The sequence below is a fragment of the Clupea harengus genome, chromosome 16 (assembly GCF_900700415.2).
Source record: "Clupea harengus chromosome 16, Ch_v2.0.2, whole genome shotgun sequence".
Classification (NCBI taxonomy): Eukaryota; Metazoa; Chordata; class Actinopteri; order Clupeiformes; family Clupeidae; genus Clupea; species Clupea harengus.
The window spans coordinates 25,558,253-25,578,252 of NC_045167.1; the positions used below are offsets into that span (position 1 = coordinate 25,558,253).

At 49.6% G+C, this 20,000-nt stretch overlaps 3 protein-coding genes and 1 long non-coding RNA gene across 4 annotated transcripts in view; 2 read left to right on the forward strand and 2 right to left on the reverse strand.

Annotated features, from left to right (window-relative positions):
• Positions 1–6: 6 nt before the first annotated feature.
• On the forward strand, positions 7–8,967 carry LOC116224115 (delta-1-pyrroline-5-carboxylate synthase-like). The gene is made up of 13 exons (XM_031582948.2): positions 7–103; positions 1,266–1,356; positions 1,700–1,824; positions 2,427–2,571; positions 2,845–2,918; positions 3,015–3,114; positions 3,469–3,689; positions 5,143–5,280; positions 5,521–5,716; positions 6,127–6,248; positions 6,752–6,938; positions 7,768–7,863; positions 8,322–8,967. Exons 1-13 carry the CDS (start codon positions 23–25, stop codon positions 8,516–8,518), a joined length of 1,773 nt encoding a protein of 590 aa, XP_031438808.1. The 5' UTR covers positions 7–22; the 3' UTR covers positions 8,519–8,967.
• On the forward strand, positions 3,834–4,312 carry LOC116224122. The gene is made up of 2 exons (XR_004165442.2): positions 3,834–4,076; positions 4,181–4,312. It is a non-coding gene; the product is annotated as an uncharacterized LOC116224122 (long non-coding RNA).
• A 3,299-nt stretch (positions 8,968–12,266) lies between the features above and the next one.
• crygmx (crystallin, gamma MX) lies at positions 12,267–15,286 on the reverse strand. Its single transcript, XM_031582945.2, has 3 exons — positions 15,260–15,286; positions 13,055–13,297; positions 12,267–12,565 (listed from the first exon to the last, which is right to left on the reverse strand). Exons 1-3 carry the CDS (start codon positions 15,266–15,268, stop codon positions 12,290–12,292), a joined length of 528 nt encoding a protein of 175 aa, XP_031438805.1. The 5' UTR covers positions 15,269–15,286; the 3' UTR covers positions 12,267–12,289.
• Positions 15,287–16,922: 1,636 nt separating this feature from the next.
• Positions 16,923–20,000, reverse strand: part of crygmxl2 (crystallin, gamma MX, like 2) — a 5,803-nt gene continuing 2,725 nt past the window's right edge. The window contains exon 3 of the mRNA XM_031582946.2: positions 16,923–17,201. Coding sequence (XP_031438806.2) covers positions 16,923–17,201 — 279 coding nt within the window. The remainder of the gene's footprint in view (positions 17,202–20,000) is intronic.

Sequence of the window (20,000 nt, forward strand, 5' to 3'; positions counted from 1 at the left end):
CACTCTGCACGAGCTGCTGCGCATGAACATCGTGCCCATCATCAACACCAACGACGCCGTGGTGCCCCCGCCGGAGCCCAACAGCGACCTCCAGGGGGTAAACGTGGGTACAGAGCAGGGGGGGGAGGGGCCAGGCCCGTCCCCACAACCGTTGCATGCTGGGAAGGGCTGCTAGAGGAAGTGCATGCTTCGCTGCGGCAGGAAGGACCGTGCAGGACGGCACATGGATCACGGGTTTCAGTACTAACCCTGACTAGCGCTAAACTAACTAGCCTTTTAGTACTAGCTATAGACTAAAGCCAATAACTAATCCAGATAATCCAACTAACCCATACTATCTACTAACTAACCCATACTCTCTGCTAACTAACCCATACTATCTGCTATCTAACTCATAGTATCTACTAACTAACCCATACTATCTGCTATCTAACCCATACTCTCTACTAACTAACCCATAGTATCTGCTATCTAACTCATAGTATCTACTAACTAACCCATACTCTTTACTAACTAACCCATACTATCTACTAACTAACTAACCCATACTTTCTGCTATCTAACCCATACTCTCTTCTATGTAACCTATAGTATTTACTAACTAACCCATACTATCTACTAACGAACCCATAGTATCTACTAACGAACCCATACTCTCTACTACCTAACCCATACTCTCTACTAACTAACCCATACTCTACTAACTAACCCATAGTATCTACTATCTAACCCATACTATCTACTAACTAACCCAGTCGGCGTAGACCTGACTGCTCCATCTGATGAGGAGTGCACCTGGCAGGTGTGTGTTGGAGAGGTGAAGACACACACACTCCCCATATCCAGCCTCAGGCCCCTCCATCTGTGTGGCACAGAGCTGCTGCTTCACCCTCTCCCATTGGATAAGGGGATGGATGATGTCACAGCTCTCTCTCAGCTGATTGGAGAGCGCAGCGCGGCCCCGCCCCCCGTCAGGTCTCAGTCGGGGCCAGTCTGGGTGCAGCTGCCTTGTGAAAAGCTCCAGTCATCTAAAGGAGCTCTCTGCAGGGTGCTGCCGGGGAAATCACAGGCTTATTCTCCTTCTTCTTCTCTCTCTTGCCATCCCTCTTCCTCTACCTCTTATATCATTCATAGCTACACACCCTAGCATGCTATGCGTACTCACAAAGCTTAGCCTCACAGCTAATGCGTCTAATGCCATAGTTGGCTGTCCTGTCATTTCCTGTGGGGGGCTTATGGGTAATGTAGTTTCTGCTCCTCTGCAGGTGATCAGCATCAAGGACAATGACAGCCTGGCCGCCCGTCTGGCCGTGGAGATGAAGGCCGACCTGCTCATCGCGCTGTCTGACGTGGAAGGTGAGACGTGACTTCCTCTCATCGGCACATTTACGTCCAGATTACGTGACGGATTATGTTTAGAAAACTGAGATTATTATGCAGTCAGACCCCTATGATGTAATATTTCTGTATCTCTGTTCTATCTCTACTCTGCATGTGTAAGAGATGTTAATGGTAGAGTTATATTACCTGGCAGTATACTCTCATCACCTCCTCACACACTATGTAGAGTGTAATGGGGGTAGAGTTCTGATTAGTGTGTTCTGATGTGTGTGTGTTCTGATCCGTGTGTGTGTAATGGGTAGTAGAGTTCTGAGTGACTCTCCTGGTCCTGGTCCTGGTCCTGGTTCTGTTCCCCCAGGCCTGTATGACAGCCCCCCCGGCACAGACGATGCCAAACTGCTGGACACCTTCTACCCCGGAGACCAGCAGTCCATCACCTACGGCAACAAGTCCAGAGTGGGCATCGGAGGAATGGAGGCCAAGGTGAGGAGACGCACATACACACACACATACACACACACATACACACATACACACACACACATACACACGCACACACACACACATATATACATACACACAAACATTAATATACACAAAAACACATACATACACATACATACACACAAAAACACATACATACACACAAAAACACATACATACACACAAAAACACATACATACACACAAACACATACATACACACAAACACATACATACATACGTACATACACACACACACACACACATATATATATTAAAAATCAAATGTACACACACACACACACACTCAGCAGTCCTGTGTGGTCACTGTGGTGTGGGTACTCATGTGCTGAAGTAGTAGTCAAGAACACAAACACAAACACACACACACACACACACATCGCACACATTATGCATTATTATACATTGAAATAGACTCATGCATATACATATTTAAACGGGGTATGGTGTGGATACCGTAAACCAGCGCTTGTTTGTGTATAAGTAGCGTGTGTGCGCGGGGGGGTCTTGGATGAGTGGAGTGACAGAGTGATTGTCTGGGAGAGTAGTGTGTGTGTGTGCTAACCTGTTCTCTGTGTGCAGGTGAAAGCTGCTCTTTGGGCGCTGCAGGGCGGCACGTCAGTCGTCATCGCCAATGGGACAAACCCAAAGGTCACAGGTCACGTCATTACTGACATCGTCGAGGGCAAGAAGGTTGGCACCTTCTTCTCGGAGGTCAAACCCGCTGGTGAGTGTGTGTGTGTGTGTGTGTTCTTGACTACTACTTCACCACACCACAGTGACCACACAGGACTGCTGGGTGTGTGTGTACATTTGATTTTTTATTTATATGTGTGTGTACATTTGATTTTTAATATATATATGTGTGTGTGTGTGTGTGTGTGTGTGTGTGTGTGTGTGTGTGTGTGTGTGTGTGTGTGTGTGTGTGTGTGTGTGTGTGTGTGTGTGTGTGTGTGTGTGTGTGTGTGTGTGTGTGTGTGTGTGTGTGTGTGTGTTGCAGGACCTACTGTGGAGCAGCAGACAGAGATGGCCCGGACTGCTGGTAGAACTCTGGCGTCCTTGCACCCTGACCAGGTAACACACACACACATATATACATACATATATATATGTATGCTACCGTGTGTGTGTTTGGGTCTCTTAAGATGTGTGTGTGTGTGTGTCCCTCAGAGGAGTGAGATCATCTGTGGCTTTGCCGATCTTCTGACAGAGAAGAGGGAGGAGATCTTATCTGCCAATAAGAAGGACATGGAGCTGGCTGGCAATGGAGGTGCGTGTGCGTGTGCGTGTGCGTGTGCGTGTGCGTGTGCGTGTGTGCGTGCGTGCGTGCGTGCGTGAGTTACTGTCTGAGTATATAACTGTTGAACTGCATGAACTGTTGCTGCTTCTATCTAATCTTTTCCTGGCCTCTGTCCCAAACAACTCACACACACACACTGATCCTCCTCCTCACACACACACACACCGATCCTCCTCTCTCTCACACACACACACTCTCTCACACACACACACACAACACCTCATCCTCCTCTCTCTCTCTCACACACACACCTACTGATTCTCCTCCTCCTCCTCTCTCTGTTACACACACACACACACACACACACACACACACTCCCCTCAGGCCGTATGACCCCTGCCATGATGAATCGCCTGAGCCTGTCGTCGTCGAAGCTGAACAGCCTGGCCATCGGCCTGCGCCAGATCGCCGTGTCGTCGCAGGACAGCGTGGGCCGCGTGCTCCGCAGGACCCGAGTGGCCAACAACCTGGAGCTGGAGCAGATCACCGTGCCCATAGGGGTCCTGCTCGTCATCTTTGAGTCCAGACCAGACTGCCTACCACAGGTGAACACACACACACACACACACACACACACACACACACACACACACACACACACACCTGGAGCTGGAGCAGATCACCGTGCCCATAGGGGTCCTGCTCGTCATCTTTGAGTCCAGACCAGACTGCCTGCCGCAGGTGAACACACACACACACACACACACACACACACACACACACACACACACACACACACACCTGGAGCTGGAGCAGATCACCGTGCCCATAGGGGTCCTGCTCGTCATCTTTGAGTCCAGACCAGACTGCCTACCGCAGGTGAACACACACACACACACACCACACACACACACCTGGAGCTGGAGCAGATCACCGTGCCCATAGGGGTCCTGCTCGTCATCTTTGAGTCCAGGCCAGACTGCCTGCCACAGGTGACCACACACACACACACACACACCTGGAGCTGGAGCAGATCACCGTGCCCATAGGGGTCCTGCTCGTCATCTTTGAGTCCAGGCCAGACTGCCTGCCACAGGTGACCACACACACACACACACACACACACACACACACACACACACACACCTGGAGCTGGAGCAGATCACCGTGCCCATAGGGGTCCTGCTCGTCATCTTTGAGTCCAGGCCAGACTGCCTGCCACAGGTGACCACACACACACACACACACACACACACACACACCTGGAGCTGGAGCAGATCACCGTCCCCATAGGGGTCCTGCTCGTCATCTTTGAGTCCAGGCCAGACTGCCTGCCACAGGTGACCACACACACACACACACACACACACACACACACAACACACACCTGGAGCTGGAGCAGATCACCGTGCCCATAGGGGTCCTGCTCGTCATCTTTGAGTCCAGGCCAGACTGCCTGCCGCAGGTGAACACACACACACACACACACACACACCACACACACACACCACACACACAACACACACACACACACACACACTGGAGCTGGAGCAGATCACCGTGCCCATAGGGGTCCTGCTCGTCATCTTTGAGTCCAGGCCAGACTGCCTGCCACAGGTGAACACACACACACACACACACACACACACACACACACACACCTGGAGCTGGAGCAGATGCCCATAGGGGTCCTGCTCGTCATCTTTGAGTCCAGGCCAGACTGCCTGCCACAGGTGACCACACACACACACACACACACACCTGGAGCTGGAGCAGGAGCAGATCACCGTCCCCATAGGGGTCCTGCTCGTCATCTTTGAGTCCAGACCAGACTGCCTGCCACAGGTGACACACACACACACACACACACACACAGCTTAGAGCTAGAACACCATTGCTATAGGAGTCTTTCTTGGCTGTCCTCCTCACAGACACACACAAGGTTTGAAGGTTGTTCTAATTGTGTGTGTGTGTGTGTGTGTGTGTGTGTGTGTGTGTGTGTGTGTGTGTGTGTGTGTGTGTGTGTGTGTGTGTGTGTGTGTGTGTGCGCGCGTGCAGGTCTCTGCTTTGGCCATCGCGAGTGGTAACGCTCTTCTGCTGAAGGGAGGGAAGGAGGCCACACACACCAACCGCATCCTGCATGAGCTCGCCCAGGAGGCACTGGCCCTGCACGGAGTCAGAGACGCCATCCAGCTGGTGAGAGACACACACACACGCATAAACTTGCACACACACATGCACACACATACACACATGCCCACACACATGCCCACAACTTGCACACACACATGTACACACACACACACATGCCCACACACACATGCACACAGACGCATCTCACATGCTGTTTATAAGGATGAGAACTTATCTGAAATAGGGTAGAGTAAGTAAAATATCCTGTGTCTGTGTCTGTGTCTTGTCTCTCGTCTCTCCCAGGTGAGCACGCGTGAGGATGTGGAGGACCTGTGTCGTCTGGAGAAGATGATTGACCTGATCATCCCGCGCGGCTCCTCCCAGCTGGTGCGGGACATCCAGCGCGCCGCTAAGGGCATCCCCGTGCTCGGGCACAGCGAGGGCATCTGCCACGTCTACATCGACGCCGAGGCCAGCATCGACAAGGTCATCAAGATCGGTGAGGGGCCGGCAGGCTTTACACACACACACACACACACACACACACCCCCTCACTCGCTCACTCACACTAACCCTAGGTTATTGAATTATTGTTACATATTTCATGTATGTATGTTATTAGACTTATTGAGGGACTTATTGAGATACTTATTGAAGACTAATTGAGAAACTTATTGAGAGACTTATTGAAAGACTAATTGAGGGACTTATTGAGAGACTTACTTTAGGTACTTTGTTTTACTGCACCTGTGATTGTAAGTCCTGTTTGTGTCATGTGACGTATATGCCTGTATCTGTCTATTGGCCCGTTGTGTGTGTGTGTGTGTGTGTGTGTGTGTGTGTGTGTGGTGTGTGTGTGTGTGTGTGTGTGTGTGTGTGTGTGTGTGTGTGTGTGTGTGTGTGCTCCAGTCCGAGACTCGAAGTGTGACTACCCAGCAGCCTGTAACGCCATGGAAACCCTCCTGGTGCACCGAGACGTGCTGCGGGCGCCGCTCTTCGACCAGATCATCGACATGCTGCGCACCGAACGGGTGAGAGGTCACGACCCCTCAGTCACTGCATGTAGCAGCAGGTCACAGGTCGGGCGTAGCGAGCAGACGTACATGAGATAATACCAAGTATAAGTAAAATATAGATTAACGTTTAAATAAATTATAGATTTAAAGTTTAAATAAAATATAGATATAAAATATAGATTCAAGTTTAAATAAAATATAGAGTCAGTCTCCATATGGCATTATGCCTCAGAGACCACAGCATGTAGCAAATTAAGTAAATGATTATAAATGTAAATAAACTACTGTTCTAAAATCTACTGTAGATGTAATATATGAATCCAACCTCGTGTCAAACTATGTTGTTTAGGTAACGGAGGGCCTGTTTGTTTACGAGTTCATTCCTCTCTGGGCAGCAAATAGACTAACATTTGACCAGTTCTTTGTCTTTTGTGTGTGTGTGTGTGTGTGTGTGTGTGTGTGACAGTTTGCCAGTGTCTGGTCACCTGACCCAGTCTGACCTGTGTGTCTGTCCGCAGGTGAAAATCCACGCCGGCCCCAGGTTTGCGTCCTACCTGACCTTCAGCCCGTCGGAGGTCAAGTCCCTGCGGACGGAGTACGGCGACCTGGAGTGCTGCATCGAGGTGGTGGACAGCCTGCAGGAGGCCATCGACCACATCCACAAATACGGCAGCTCACACACTGACGTCATAGTCACAGAAAACGGTATAATTGTGTTGTGCGTGCGCGTGTGTGTGTGTCTTCCTTCCAACTCCACCACTGGCTCTGGGTTTATGCGTTTTGATCCACATAGAAAGGTGGAGTTCAGGTTTTGGTGAAATAGTTCCCTCTAGTGGTGCTAAGTTGTAAATTCAGTGGAGCCCTTCTGTTTGGGGATCTTCATGGCATAGAGTAGTTTATTATTTTATAGAAGTTTTTCTTAAATAAATTATTATTAGTTTGTTTTATTATAGCTCTCTCCCTCCCGCCCGATCCCCCTGTTGCCCTGGAGGAATTCCAAGAAGGTGGATTAGTGACAAACCGGGCTAACTTTAAATCAGACGAAGTGGTAAACCTAATAGAAGAGCCCTGTGTCTTTGTTTTGCTGGGAGGATTAAGCCACACGCCTCTTCTTTTAGGAGGTTTACCACTTACTCTGAGTTAGCCTAGCCAGGTTAGTCACTAAACCATGGGCTTGGTCTGGTCTTTGGTCTTTGGTGTGCACAGACTGGTTGACTGATTTATGGTTCATCTGCTGCTGGGCTCATGATTAAATAGTGCCCTCTGGTGGTTAAAGGCAGGAAGCACACCTGTTTTAAGGAAACGCCAGCATTGAATCAGAATTCGAGGTCTCACCACATGGTGACTCGTTTGTTGGCTTTGTTGTTGTTGTTGTGATGTTTATTGGTCTTCTTCTGTTGATGCTGGTGTTTGTGTTTGTCTTGTTATCTTATTGTTTGCTTATTTGTGTGTGTGTGTGTGTGTGTGTGTGTGTGTGTGTGTGTGTGTGTGTGTGTGTGTGTGTGTGTGTGTGTGTGTGTGTGTGTGTGTTCAGAGGAGACAGCAGAACAGTTCCTTCAGCAGCTGGACAGTGCCTGTGTGTTCTGGAATGCCAGCTCTCGGTTCGCGGACGGCTACCGCTTTGGTCTCGGTAAGAACCGGCAGACTGGGAAGTCTGGGAAATGTATTTAGATACTTTTGCCATCCCCACTCCACCATCACACACACTCTTTCACACACACACACACTCTCTCTCACACTCTCACACACACACACTCACTCTCACACTCTCACACACACACACACACACACACACTCACTCTCACACTCTCACACACACACACACACTCACTCTCACACTCTCACACACACACACACACTCACTCTCACACTCTCACACACTCACTCCACTCACTCACTCTCTCACACACCACACACACACACACACACACACACACACACACACTCACTCACTCTCACACTCTCACACACACACACACACTCACTCTCACACTCTCTCACACACACACACACACACACACACACACACACAAACACACTCTCACACACACACCAACCCTAATGTCCTGTGCTCTGTCTGCCCCCCAGGTGCGGAGGTTGGCATCAGTACCGCCCGTATCCATGCCCGCGGGCCGGTGGGTCTGGAGGGGCTGCTCACCACCAAGTGGGTCCTGCGAGGGGACGGGCACACGGCGGCAGACTTCTCGGAGCAGGGCAGCATGAAGTTCCTCCACGAGAACCTCCCCGTGGCACACCCCCTCCACGGGCAGAGGACCAGCAACTAGAACCGGCCCGCCCGCCCGCCCGCCCGCCCGCAACGCAGAACACAACAGAACCCGGAACCCTCAAATACTCCCCAACGCAACGCCAGCCAAAGTGCTTGGAATGAACCCCAGTGCTGAGAAGAAGGTTTTAAAACTGTAGCTGTAAAGGACACCACAGGTCGAGGGTCAAGGTCAAGGTCAGAGACTTCAGGAGTGCCAAGCAGACCTACAAGGAAGACCACATTAGTGCAGCCACACAACACACACACACACACACACACACACACACACACACACCCCACTGTCAGCTGCTGTTCGCCTTCTCCAGTTTCCACATCGCTTAGGACTGGGCCCTGTGAGGTCTACTTACCCACAATCCACTGGACTAAAGAGTGGTGTTTTCTCCCCACGTCCCGCTGGTGTCCTACACCCCCCCCCCCCCTCTCTCTCTCTCTCTCTCTCTCTCTCTCTCTCTCTCTCTCTCTCTCTCTCTCTCTCTTTCTTTCTCTCTCTCTTTCTCTCTCTCTTTCTCTTTCTCTCTCTCCCGACTCCCACTCTGTCTCTCTTGTTACTGAAACCTTGGACCAGAAACCCAGCTCTCTGTCTGACACACACACACACACACACACACACACAGGACTAGTGGAAAATATTCGGAGTGTTTTTGAGGAGGATGATGTAAGGAGCAGTAAAAAAACTGCTCTTGGCTGCAGTTAGGCAGAAATGATACTTGGTCCGTCACAAGGACTGTTTAGATGGATCGCCTTATTTCTCCAATGTATGTTAAAAAAAAAAAAAAACTCTTTTTCAGGTTTTTCTAACTGCCTTCTTTCCTGTGTATTTTTCTCTGGGCATTGTGCCGTGGGGAGTTGTTCTCTATGTCCCCAACAGCTCACACACACACACACACACACACCAACAGCACACACACACACACACACACCAACAGCTCACACAGGGACACATCCATTCCAGGCCTCGTCCGCTCCCTGGGTTAAGGCCGTGACAGACCACTGCTGTGCTCTCTGTTGACAGTAGGGGGCAGCATACTCTGGACCCAATATGGCCAGGATCAGAGCCAGACCAGGGCCGCTCCTGCCACCAGGTGGCGCTGATCTGTCACCGTGGCAAGGACAGGGGCACTCCAGACCATAGACGTATATGTATATGTGTCTATATATCTCTATGCTCCCGACCATAGACATATGTCTATGCTCCAGACTGCCCTCTGTGTTACAAGCGCTCTCCAAGATATCCATGTTTTCAGTTTATTGTAAAATAAAAGTTTTTGCAGAATAATTTTCTTGGGCTTTGTGTTAAAGATGCTGCCATTTAATACTTTGTCTCTGTAAGATCTATGTGCGGGTATGATTTGAAGAGTGTGTGTGTGTGTGTGTGTGTGCGCTTCACAGAATGCATAAAATTCAAAGTAATGAACACTACTTCTAGCCTAAAAAAGACCAGTGCTTTCCACTGGGCCTAGCTTTGTGAGCGATCATTAATTTGTCTGTTTCTTGACAGTATGGTGAGGGAAGATCAGTGGAGCGTTCAGCGGGGAACGTGTCTTAAGAGAGCCGTAAGTGGGCCAGGCACGAGCAAACAATACTACAGAGGATTAATTATGTAGCTATTAGCACCACTGCAGCGGCCCGAGCCACAACTGAGGCTTTCGGAGTGAAAGATCTCTGCCTTTTGACGTCTGTGCTCCGTTTCATTCTCCAAAACGCGCTGTTTACGCCCTCAATGAGCGCCATCAAACAAGCCCCAGCAGAAAGGGGCTCGGAGATGAAGAGAGCGTGAAGAAACGCGCCGCCGATCTTATTTTAAATTCTGTTCTGTTGTTCTCGCACGAGGAAGGAGGACCCGGGGATCACAACCGCGCCGCAGATAAAAGGCGCGATAATAAAAAAAGAGAAATTGTGTTAATGATGAAGAGGCTGGCAGTGCGAGAAGACAAAACAAGGCGAGAAAAAGACTAATTTGCGTCGCTCTTTTAAGTCAAATATTCGATCCTTTCAGGGCCGTGTTGGCATTGTAGTGAGTCTAACTAACTGCAGCTCGTGTGTGTGTGTGTGTGTGTGTGTAGGAGTCTAACTAACAGCAGCTCGTGTGTTTTTAGGTTGAGCTTCTCTGAAAGTGAAGACAGGCCTCTACACAGAAATCACTCGCTATGCAATCATGTGGAAATGCACTCATCAATCGCCACCTCACCCCCAGTGACCCTGCGTTTACGTAGACTACCAGCAGTATCCCCAACTACTCCTTCCACATCCGCAAATTTCTGGCTAAATAGGGTCCGTCTCCGCCGCCTGCTGCACACATTTGTAGCCATCAAAGCCGCTCTGTGATCCACATCGGCACGGCCAGGGAGACGCTCTCTGATCCGGCGCGGCGCGGCCAGGGAGAGCCGTTGGTGAGGGAGCGAGGAGAGGGGAGATACTCCTTCTAGGCCCCTGCTAGCACAGTCGACAGAGCTTTAATTGAACATTACTCAAGGCCAAAACTCATATTTCTTGTTATTCTTCATCTTGAGAGACTCAAATATGCTCCCCGCTGAGCACGGATCTTCTTTTTTTTTCAAATCAATAATTCATCCTCAAAAGTTATGTATTCATTTGTATCCTCGCCAATTATGGCCGCCTAATTAACTATTTCAATAATTGATATTTATTTCTGAAAGGGAGCTTCTTCCCTGGCTCAATGAAACATGTATGACTGAGACTGTGCAGGGTGTGTTTTGTGTTCTGAGTGCGCGCGTGTGTGTGTGTGTGAGTGCGCGTCGTGCTCGGGGCAAACACCAGGCCACTTTGACTCTTCCGCTTTGAGTTGCGCTGCCCTGTGATGTGGGCCTCGTGCAGGACCCTTTCATGGGTCCCTGGCTGCCGCCGCGCACCATGTGATCTTATAAAGACTTGCGCGCCCGCGCCTCGGGAATGGCCTTTTTTTGTTCTTTAATAACGCGCTTCAAAGAACGCTTCGAATCCCCTTCCTCTTCGTTTTGTGCTTGTGATGTCATAGCTAGCTGATGAAATGGCCTCCGGACGAGCAGGTTCTGTGTAAGGCTAGGCGGCATCACCACTCGTCTTAAGTGTCCTTGACATGATGTTAACTGTGTAGTCTGAAGCTCTCTTCCTCATGCCTAAGGATTTATTCTACAGGGTCAGGGAACTTTGATTTCATATGCGCTAGTCTCAGGCCTATGTGTGTCAATACATGCAGTACTGCTCAAATTATGGAGAAATCATAAATATATATATTATATATATATATATATATAATATATCTAGTCTTATTTCTCGCATGCTGCTTCTTATTTCTTGCATGTTTTGTAATGCGTTGGTCTTTTAATTTAGGATAAGTATAAGCTTTAGTCAGCACAATATTAAAGACATTAAGGTAGCTTTACGTCAGGACAATTTTAAAGACGGTAAGGTAGCTTTACGTCAGGACAATTTTAAAGACAGGAAGGTAGCTTTATTGACTTTTCTCAAGGAGAGGGTATGGGGACTAGAGACAGAGTTCACAGTTCTGACAGTTAGTCAACACACAAGGAAAACAGCAAGGCCGTCACGGTATATCTGCTGGTTGCCTTGACTACCACCTGAGGCCAAAATCAACAAAGCATCCACAAGCTCAGATCAGGGACCGAGTCGGATCGGGTGGGATCGGTGTCGGGCTGGTCTGCACACGGACTGGGCCCCAGAGAGGGCCGGTACATCTGGGGGTCGGGGTGTGTGGGGGGTGGGGGGGCTAGGGCTCATCAGGCGGTGGGGTCGTCTCCGTGGTGACGGCTCAGTTCTGCTCGGTGACGCGGCGGAGGGAACCGAAGGTGGGGCTGGTGCTTCCCCACTCGTGGAAGCGGCGGTACTCGCCGGGGCGCAGGAAGAACTGGCGCCCCCTGTAGTTGGGGTGCTCGTGCAGGATCCAGTAGCCCTCCATCACGTTGACGGAGGAGATGTTGCGGCTGGGCAGGCGCTCGCGCAGGTCGGGGCAGTCCTCGCTCATGTCCATGCCCTGACCGCCGAAGTCTGAGCGCTCAAAGATCTTGATGTGGTAGTTCCCACGGTACTGCAGGAGGAGAGAGAGAGAGAGAGAGGGAGAGAGAGAGAGAGAGGGAGAGAGAGAGAAAGGAGAGAGAGGGAGAGAGAGAGAGAGAGAGAGGGAGAGAGAGAGAAAGGGAGAGAGAGAGAGAGAGAGAGAGAGAGAGAGAGAGAGAGAGAGAGCAGAACAATGAGGAGGACAGACTCCAGAAGAACCTGTGTGTGTTTGTGTGAGCATCATATGACAGGAGCGGATGAACCCACCCCAGAGTGGGAGAGTGCGTGTGTGACAGTGCGTGTGAGAGTGTGTGTGTCTGAGTGTGTCTGTGTGTGTCTGAGTGCGTGTGTGTCTGAGTGTGAGTGTGTGTGTGTGTGTGTGTGTGTGTGTGTGTGTGTGTGTGTGTGAGTGTGTGTGAGAGTGAGAGTGTGTGTGTGTGTGTGTGTGTGTGTGTGTGTGAGAGTGAGAGCGTGTGTGTGAGAGAGTGAGAGCGTGTGTGCGTGTGTGTTAGTGCCTTACCGGGGGCACCATGCGGCAGGAGCGGATGCAGTCGTTGAATCCCGCCCAGCGCTGGTAGTCGGGGTACTCTCCCTTGTGCAGCATGTACTGGTAGCCCATGTAGTTGGGCTTCTCGTAGGCCACGAAGCTGCCGCTGTCCACGCGGATGGAGTTGCAGCGGGACAGATGGGTGTGCATCTCGGCGCAGTCGCCGGCACACTCATAGTTGCGGCCCTGGAAGTTCCTGTCCTCGTAAAAGATTATCTGCACACACACACACACACACACACACACACACACACACACACACACACACAGAGACACATGAGCCAAGACGCAGTGAAGGAAAGCGATGGCTCTTAGCCGAGCCTCAGGCTGGTCCAGGAGCACCACCCCAGGCCCAGAGTGGGCGGTTCTCTGAGGTCAGGACCACTGCGCTCCAAAGCCCCAGGACTGGGATGTTCAGACCCGTGGGACGAAGGCGTGCGAGAGAGGGCGTCTTTAAAAGAGTTCATTCAGACACGGATGTTTGGGTTTGAAGCTATGTTGCATATACATCAGCCAGCCATACATATAGGATACAGATGTCATTAAGAACACCCCCTCCCTCTAATAAAGGACAGATTTGGTAGATCTAACGTCATTCCCTCAGTCAGACCTGCCCTGGCCAGCCCTGGCCTGCTCCCCCTCCCCTCCCCTCCTCTGTGCTCAGCTCAAGCAGCCCTCAGTGACTCTGAGTTTGGACATCCAGCCCTCAGTGACTCTGTGTTTAGACATCCAGCCCTCAGTGACTCTGTGTTTAGACATCCAGCCCTCAGTGACTCTGTGTTTAGACATCCAGCCCTCAGTGACTCTGTGTTTAGACATCCAGCCCTTCAGTGACTCTGTGTTTAGACATCCAGCCCTCAGTGACTCTGTGTTTAGACATCCAGCCTTCAGTGACTCCTGAGTCCTGAGAGTCACACTGTGAGATCATCCTGTTTTGCGATGATCTATCACTCACAGAAAGTAATCGGCGGGAGGTAATGTTCACAGCACAGTACAAATGATAGAAACTATAAGAACCCACAAACATTAATGTAGAATGACTATCTGATGTTCCTAAGCAATGAAGATAGATCATCTACTAACAAATACCAACTTCTCTTCTTCCCTTCCCTTCAGGCGTAGAAAGTGTCTGTCATTTCCACATTAGTCTTCTCTAGTGAAATAATTGCGTGTTGTTTTTCCTCCTGTCTGAGTGGATCTCTGATCATGGTCAGGAGACATCAGAGCCAGGAGCCCAGTGATCGCTCTCTCTGCTAATGCTGCTCATCTCTCCAGAAGGCAACACAATACTTCTGAGCACCGTCTATTTTAATGATTTATTCATATAATTAATCATTCAATAATTCATCGGGCAGCCCTGCCTCTCCGACTGTCATATCGCCAAGGACAAACTTTCCCTGGCTTTAATCAAAACGCACCGCAGCCGCCCAATAAGACGGCTTTAATGAAACGCGTCGCAGCCGTCCAATGAGAGGGCTCTTCTCACGCCTCCCCAGCAAGAAGGAGAGGGCAGGGTGAGAAGGAGAGAGCAGGGTGAGACTGAGAGACTGGAGTGAGAGAGAGTGAGAGAGAGATAGTGAGGTGAGACTGAGATAGCGAGGTGAGACAGAGAGAGCGAGGTGAGACAGAGAGTGGGGTGAGACTGAAAGACTGGAGTGAGAGAGAGAGAGAGGTGAGACTGAGATAGCGAGGTGAGACAGAGAGTGGGGTGAGACTGAAAGACTGGAGTGAGAGAGAGAGAGAGAGATAGTGAGGTGAGACTGAGATAGCGAGGTGAGACAGAGAGAGCGAGGTGAGACAGAGAGTGGGGTGAGACTGAAAGACTGGAGTGAGAGAGAGAGAGAGAGAGAGAGATAGTATGGTGAGACTGAGATAGCGAGGTGAGACTGAGATAGCGGGGTGAGAGAGAGTGGGGTGAGACTGACAGACTGGAGTGAGACACAGAGGGGGTGAGATTTAGAGAGAAGGGTGAGAGACAAGAGCACAAGACAGAGAGGGTGAGTCTGAGGGAGACTTGAAGCACGAGATGGAGATTCAATTGAGACAAGGTGAGCCTGGAGGTTGAGACGGAGAGCAGGGTGAGACAGGGAGAGAGCGGGGTGAGACTGAGATCAGGATGAGCCTGCGATGAGTGTGTGAGTGTGAGCGTGAGCGTGTGTGTGAGCGCTGTGTCCTTACCTTGCCCATGGTGCCTGAGGGGTCGGGAGCAGGCCCCATTGACCCGTCCAGGTCTTTATATTGGGGAGGGGATCAGGGCCGCGCGCGCTCCGGCCTTTGTTGCGGCGACACAAAGCTGTGCCGTGTCAGCAGACCGTGGCTATAGAGCGCACACTCCTATAGGTCAGCCGCCGGACGGCCAGCTTTGTGTCGCCGCGGCAAACACTGCAAACACTGCATTAATGCCTTTCTCCCCACCCACCGCACAATGGGAGTTGCAAGCTCAGTCTGTATTCACACACACACACGCACACGCACACACACACGCACACACACACGCGCGCGCGCTCGGGCGATGTATAGAGGCGAACCTGGAGGGTTGTGGGGAGGAGAGGCTCCAAAACATCGTGTGCGTGTGTGTGTGTGAGTGTGTGAGTGTGTGAGTGTGTGAGTGTGTGAGTGTGTGAGTGTGTGTGTGTGTGTGTGTGTGTGTGTGTTAAGGGAGTAATCCCCCCCAATGTGTCAATGTACAAACACTCCCGTATAATGCCAGATTGGTTTAACAGTTCTGATAATGTGTTCTGCAACATCCCTAACACCCCTGATGTTGTTTTCTTGGACAAGGTTAAAAGGGAGGTAGTAGTCCTTGAGGTAGCCTGTGTCTATGACCTCTATATGGACATAGCCTTCCTTGACAAGTTGACCAAATACCAGCCCATTGTTGCTAAGATGAGAGACCTAGGCTATACATGTAAGCTGGTAGTATTGATATTTGGAAGCCTGGGGCATGTCCATAAGCTTTCGGTCAGTGGGCTACGACTGGTAGGACTTAGTAAGAGACAATCAAAACAACTAGCAAAGTTCTGCTCTGTATCAGCTGTTATAGGTAGTCTTGCTATTTGGCGTAGGAGATGTTTCTTGTACCCATGAGTCACTAAGCTGTATTCAACCATTGAGAAATGTTTGAATCCTTTCTGTACAGAATATGTTTGGTGGATTCAAATAAATAATTTAAATGTGTGTGTGTGTGTGTGTGTGTGTGTGTGTGTGTGTGTGTGTGTGTGTGTGTGTGTGTGTGTCACCAGAATCATTCAGTCTTTTACACTGGAACATAGTTTTTTCAGGCAATACAAATCTTTTTTTTTTGCTAAAGAATGTATTCATTTCCAAGGAAAATGTGTTTCTGTGTGAGTATGTGTGTGTGTGTGTGTGTGTGTGTGTGTGTGTGTGTGTGTGTGTGTGTGTGTGTGTAGAAGATGAAAAGAAAGGTCATTTCTTAAGATGAAAGTGTCATTTATTGATGCTGAGCAGAACCACAACGTTACACTTGGATGCATAGAGAGAATGACATGAGACTGAGAGTGGAGAGGGTGGTCCGTCCGTCCGTCCGTCCGTGGCATGGCCGGTGTGTGTGTGTGAGTGTGTTCACAACAGGTCTGTGTTCTCACCTCTGGTGTTTGAGTGTGTACCCATCCGGTGTGTGTGTGTGTGTGTGTGTGTTTTCACATCCACTGCATGCGTGCGTCTGTGTGTTCCTGTCCGGTGTGTCTGCCTTCACGCCCGTTGGTGCTTGCGCATGTGTTCCGTTTGGTTGTTGTGTGTGTGAGTGTGTGTGTGTGTGTGTGTGTGTGTGTGTGTGTGTGTGTGTGTGTGTGTGTGTTGACTGCGGAGCAGCAGGTGGTGCTCACATCAGGCTGGGCCTCATGCGTCTGAAGGAGCCCACCATGGGGTTGACGCAGCCCCAGTCCATGCAGCCGCGGTACTCGCCGGGGCGCAGGAAGAACTGGCGCCCCCTGTAGTTGGGGTGCTCGTAGAACACCCAGTAGCCCTCGATCACGTGGGACGAGTAGATGTCACGGTAACGGAAACGCTCGTTGACGTTGGGGCAGTCCTCCATGAACTCCATCATGTGGCCGGACATGTTGGGCCGGTTGTAGATCCTCATGCGATAGGATCCTCTATACTGGAAGGGAGAAGAGTGACACAGACCTTAGCCAATCATCTTAGCCAATCACCTTAGCAAATCTAGACCACCACCACCCCTCTCATGCGATAGGATCCTCTATACTGTAAGGGAGAAGAGTGGCACAGACCTTAGCCAATCTGTATAGACCACCACCCCTCTCATGTAAAGACCACTGCCACATATATACAGGACCAAGGCCCAATCAACACTATTACCCTAACCCTATACAGGACCAAGGCCCAATCAACACTATTACCCTAACCCTATACAGGACCAAGGCCCAATCAACACTATTACCCTAACCCTATACAGGACCAAGGCTAAATCAACACTATTACCCTAACCCTATACAGGACCAAGGCACAATCAACACTATTACCCTAACCCTATACAGGACCAAGGCCCAATCAACACTATTACCCTAACCCTATACAGGACCAAGGCCCAATCAACACTATTACCCTAACCCTATACAGGACCAAGGCCCAATCAACACTATTACCCTAACCCTATACAGGACCAAGGCCCAATCAACACTATTACCCTAACCCTATACAGGACCAAGGCCCAATCAACACTATTACCCTAACCCTATACAGGACCAAGGCTAAATCAACACTATTACCCTAACCCTATACAGGACCAAGGCCCAATCAACACTATTACCCTAACCCTATACAGGACCAAGGCTAAATCAACACTATTACCCTAACCCTATACAGGACCAAGGCTAAATCAACACTATTACCCTTTCACCAAATAGACCATGGGAAAAAAGTACACACAAAAATGTTACACACAGACCACAGCCAGATATCTGCCCTCTTAACACAGAGACCACAGCCATCTGGCGAAGACAGTTTGCTATTTTACCCCTGGAGTGGAGAGAGCAGGCCCACACCTTGTCATGTAAAGACCTTTACCAAATGTGTTCTGTTACCCCAGAACCTCTTGTTACCAGCTTTATAGCGCAGGCAGTAGTGAAGTCGATACTATAACCCCTTTAACACACAGACCCAGGCCAAATGTATATTATTAGCTTTTTAACTCGCAGACCCAGGCCAAATCTATATTATTAAAACTTTAACATACAGACCAAGGCCAAATCTATATTATTATCGCAGATCAAGGCCAAACGTATGTGATTATTCTGTCAATACTCACCCAGGCCAAAACCTATACGATTACCCCCTTTAACACATAGACAACCACCAAATCTATATTATTAGCCTTGGAGGCAACAGTCATGGTGATCTCTGTTCTGTTTGCCCGTATTACCCATGTGAGTTTACCGCGCTGCCAGCCGCCCAGCCTGTGGAGAGGGGAGTTCTGGGAATTGGAGTCTATCGACTGCCGTTGTCAGGCTGCAGGGAAGGCTGAGGCTACCGTATCACTGAAAACCCTCTATTACACCTTAAGGAATAAGGTGAGTCTGTCTGAGTCTTAAGGAATAAGGTGAGTCTGTCTGAACACTATACGCCCTGTTACACACTACAGCAGTACACTAACACAAGACACTATACGCCCTGTTACACACTACAGCAGTACACTAACACAAGACACTATACGCCCTGTTACACACTACAGCAGTACACTAACACAAGACACTATACGCCCTGTTACACACTACAGCAGTACACTAACACAAGACACTATACGCCCTGTTACACACTCCTGCAGTACACTAACACTAACACAAGACACTATACGCCCTGATACACACTACAGCAGTACACTAACACAAGACACTATACGCCCTGTTACACACAACAGCAGTACACTAACACAAACACAAGACACTATTAGTCCTGTTACACACTAACACACTACAGCAGTACACTAACAGAAGACACTATAAGCCCTGTTACACACTAACACACTCCTGCAGTACACAAGACACTATAAGCCCTGTTACACACTAACACACTCCTGCAGTACACTAACAGAAGACACTATAAGCCCTGTTACACACTAACACACTCCTGCAGTACACAAGACACTATCAGTCCTGTTACACACTAACACACTCCTGCAGTACACAAGACACTATAAGCCCTGTTACACACTAACACACTCCTGCAGTACACTAACAGAAGACACTATAAGCCCTGTTACACACTAACACACTCCTGCAGTACACAAGACACTATACGCCCTGTTACACACTAACACACTCCTGCAGTACACTAACACAAGACATTATACGCCCTGTTACACACTAACACACTCCTGCAGTACACTAACACAATACACTATCAGTCCTGTTACACACTCCTGCAGTACACTAACACAAGACACTATAAGCCCTGTTACACACTAACACACTCCTGCAGTACACTAACACAATACACTATCAGTCCTGTTACACACTCCTGCAGTACACTAACACAATACACTATCAGTCCTGTTACACACTCCTGCAGTACACTAACACAAGACACTATAAGCCCTGTTACACACTAACACACTCCTGCAGTACACTAACACTAACACAAGACACTATAAGCCCTGATACATCCTGTCTGTTGTCCTTGCTGCACTTCCTAAACAGGCCACTAGGTGCGCTATACACCCTGTGTGTCTTTGCTCTGCTCCACACACTGAGCCGAAGGACATCACGCTCACCCTGTGGACCAGGTCTCACTCGCTCCAATGCTGGAGAACAGGTCTAAGAGAAACTGATCTTAAACAGCAGATGTTAGTCTTAGTCCTGTCTGATCTTAAACAGCAGGTCTTAGTCTTAGTCCTGTCTGAGGAGCAGATGCTAGTCTTAGTCCTGTCTGAGCCTAACCGCTC

Bases quoted from the DNA above. Each gene is read 5' to 3' on its own strand.
- crygmx (XM_031582945.2), bottom strand. The intron at 12,566-13,054 runs GTAAGGCACTAA...CTCCTCCTGCAG, and splicing joins CCTGCCGCATGGTGCCCCCG to TACCGTGGGAACTACCACAT.
- LOC116224115 (XM_031582948.2), top strand. From the start codon at position 23: ATGAACATCGTGCCCATCATCAACACCAACGACGCCGTGGTGCCCCCG. The intron at 2,572-2,844 runs GTGAGTGTGTGT...TGTGTGTTGCAG, and splicing joins CTCGGAGGTCAAACCCGCTG to GACCTACTGTGGAGCAGCAG. The intron at 2,919-3,014 runs GTAACACACACA...TGTGTCCCTCAG, and splicing joins CGTCCTTGCACCCTGACCAG to AGGAGTGAGATCATCTGTGG.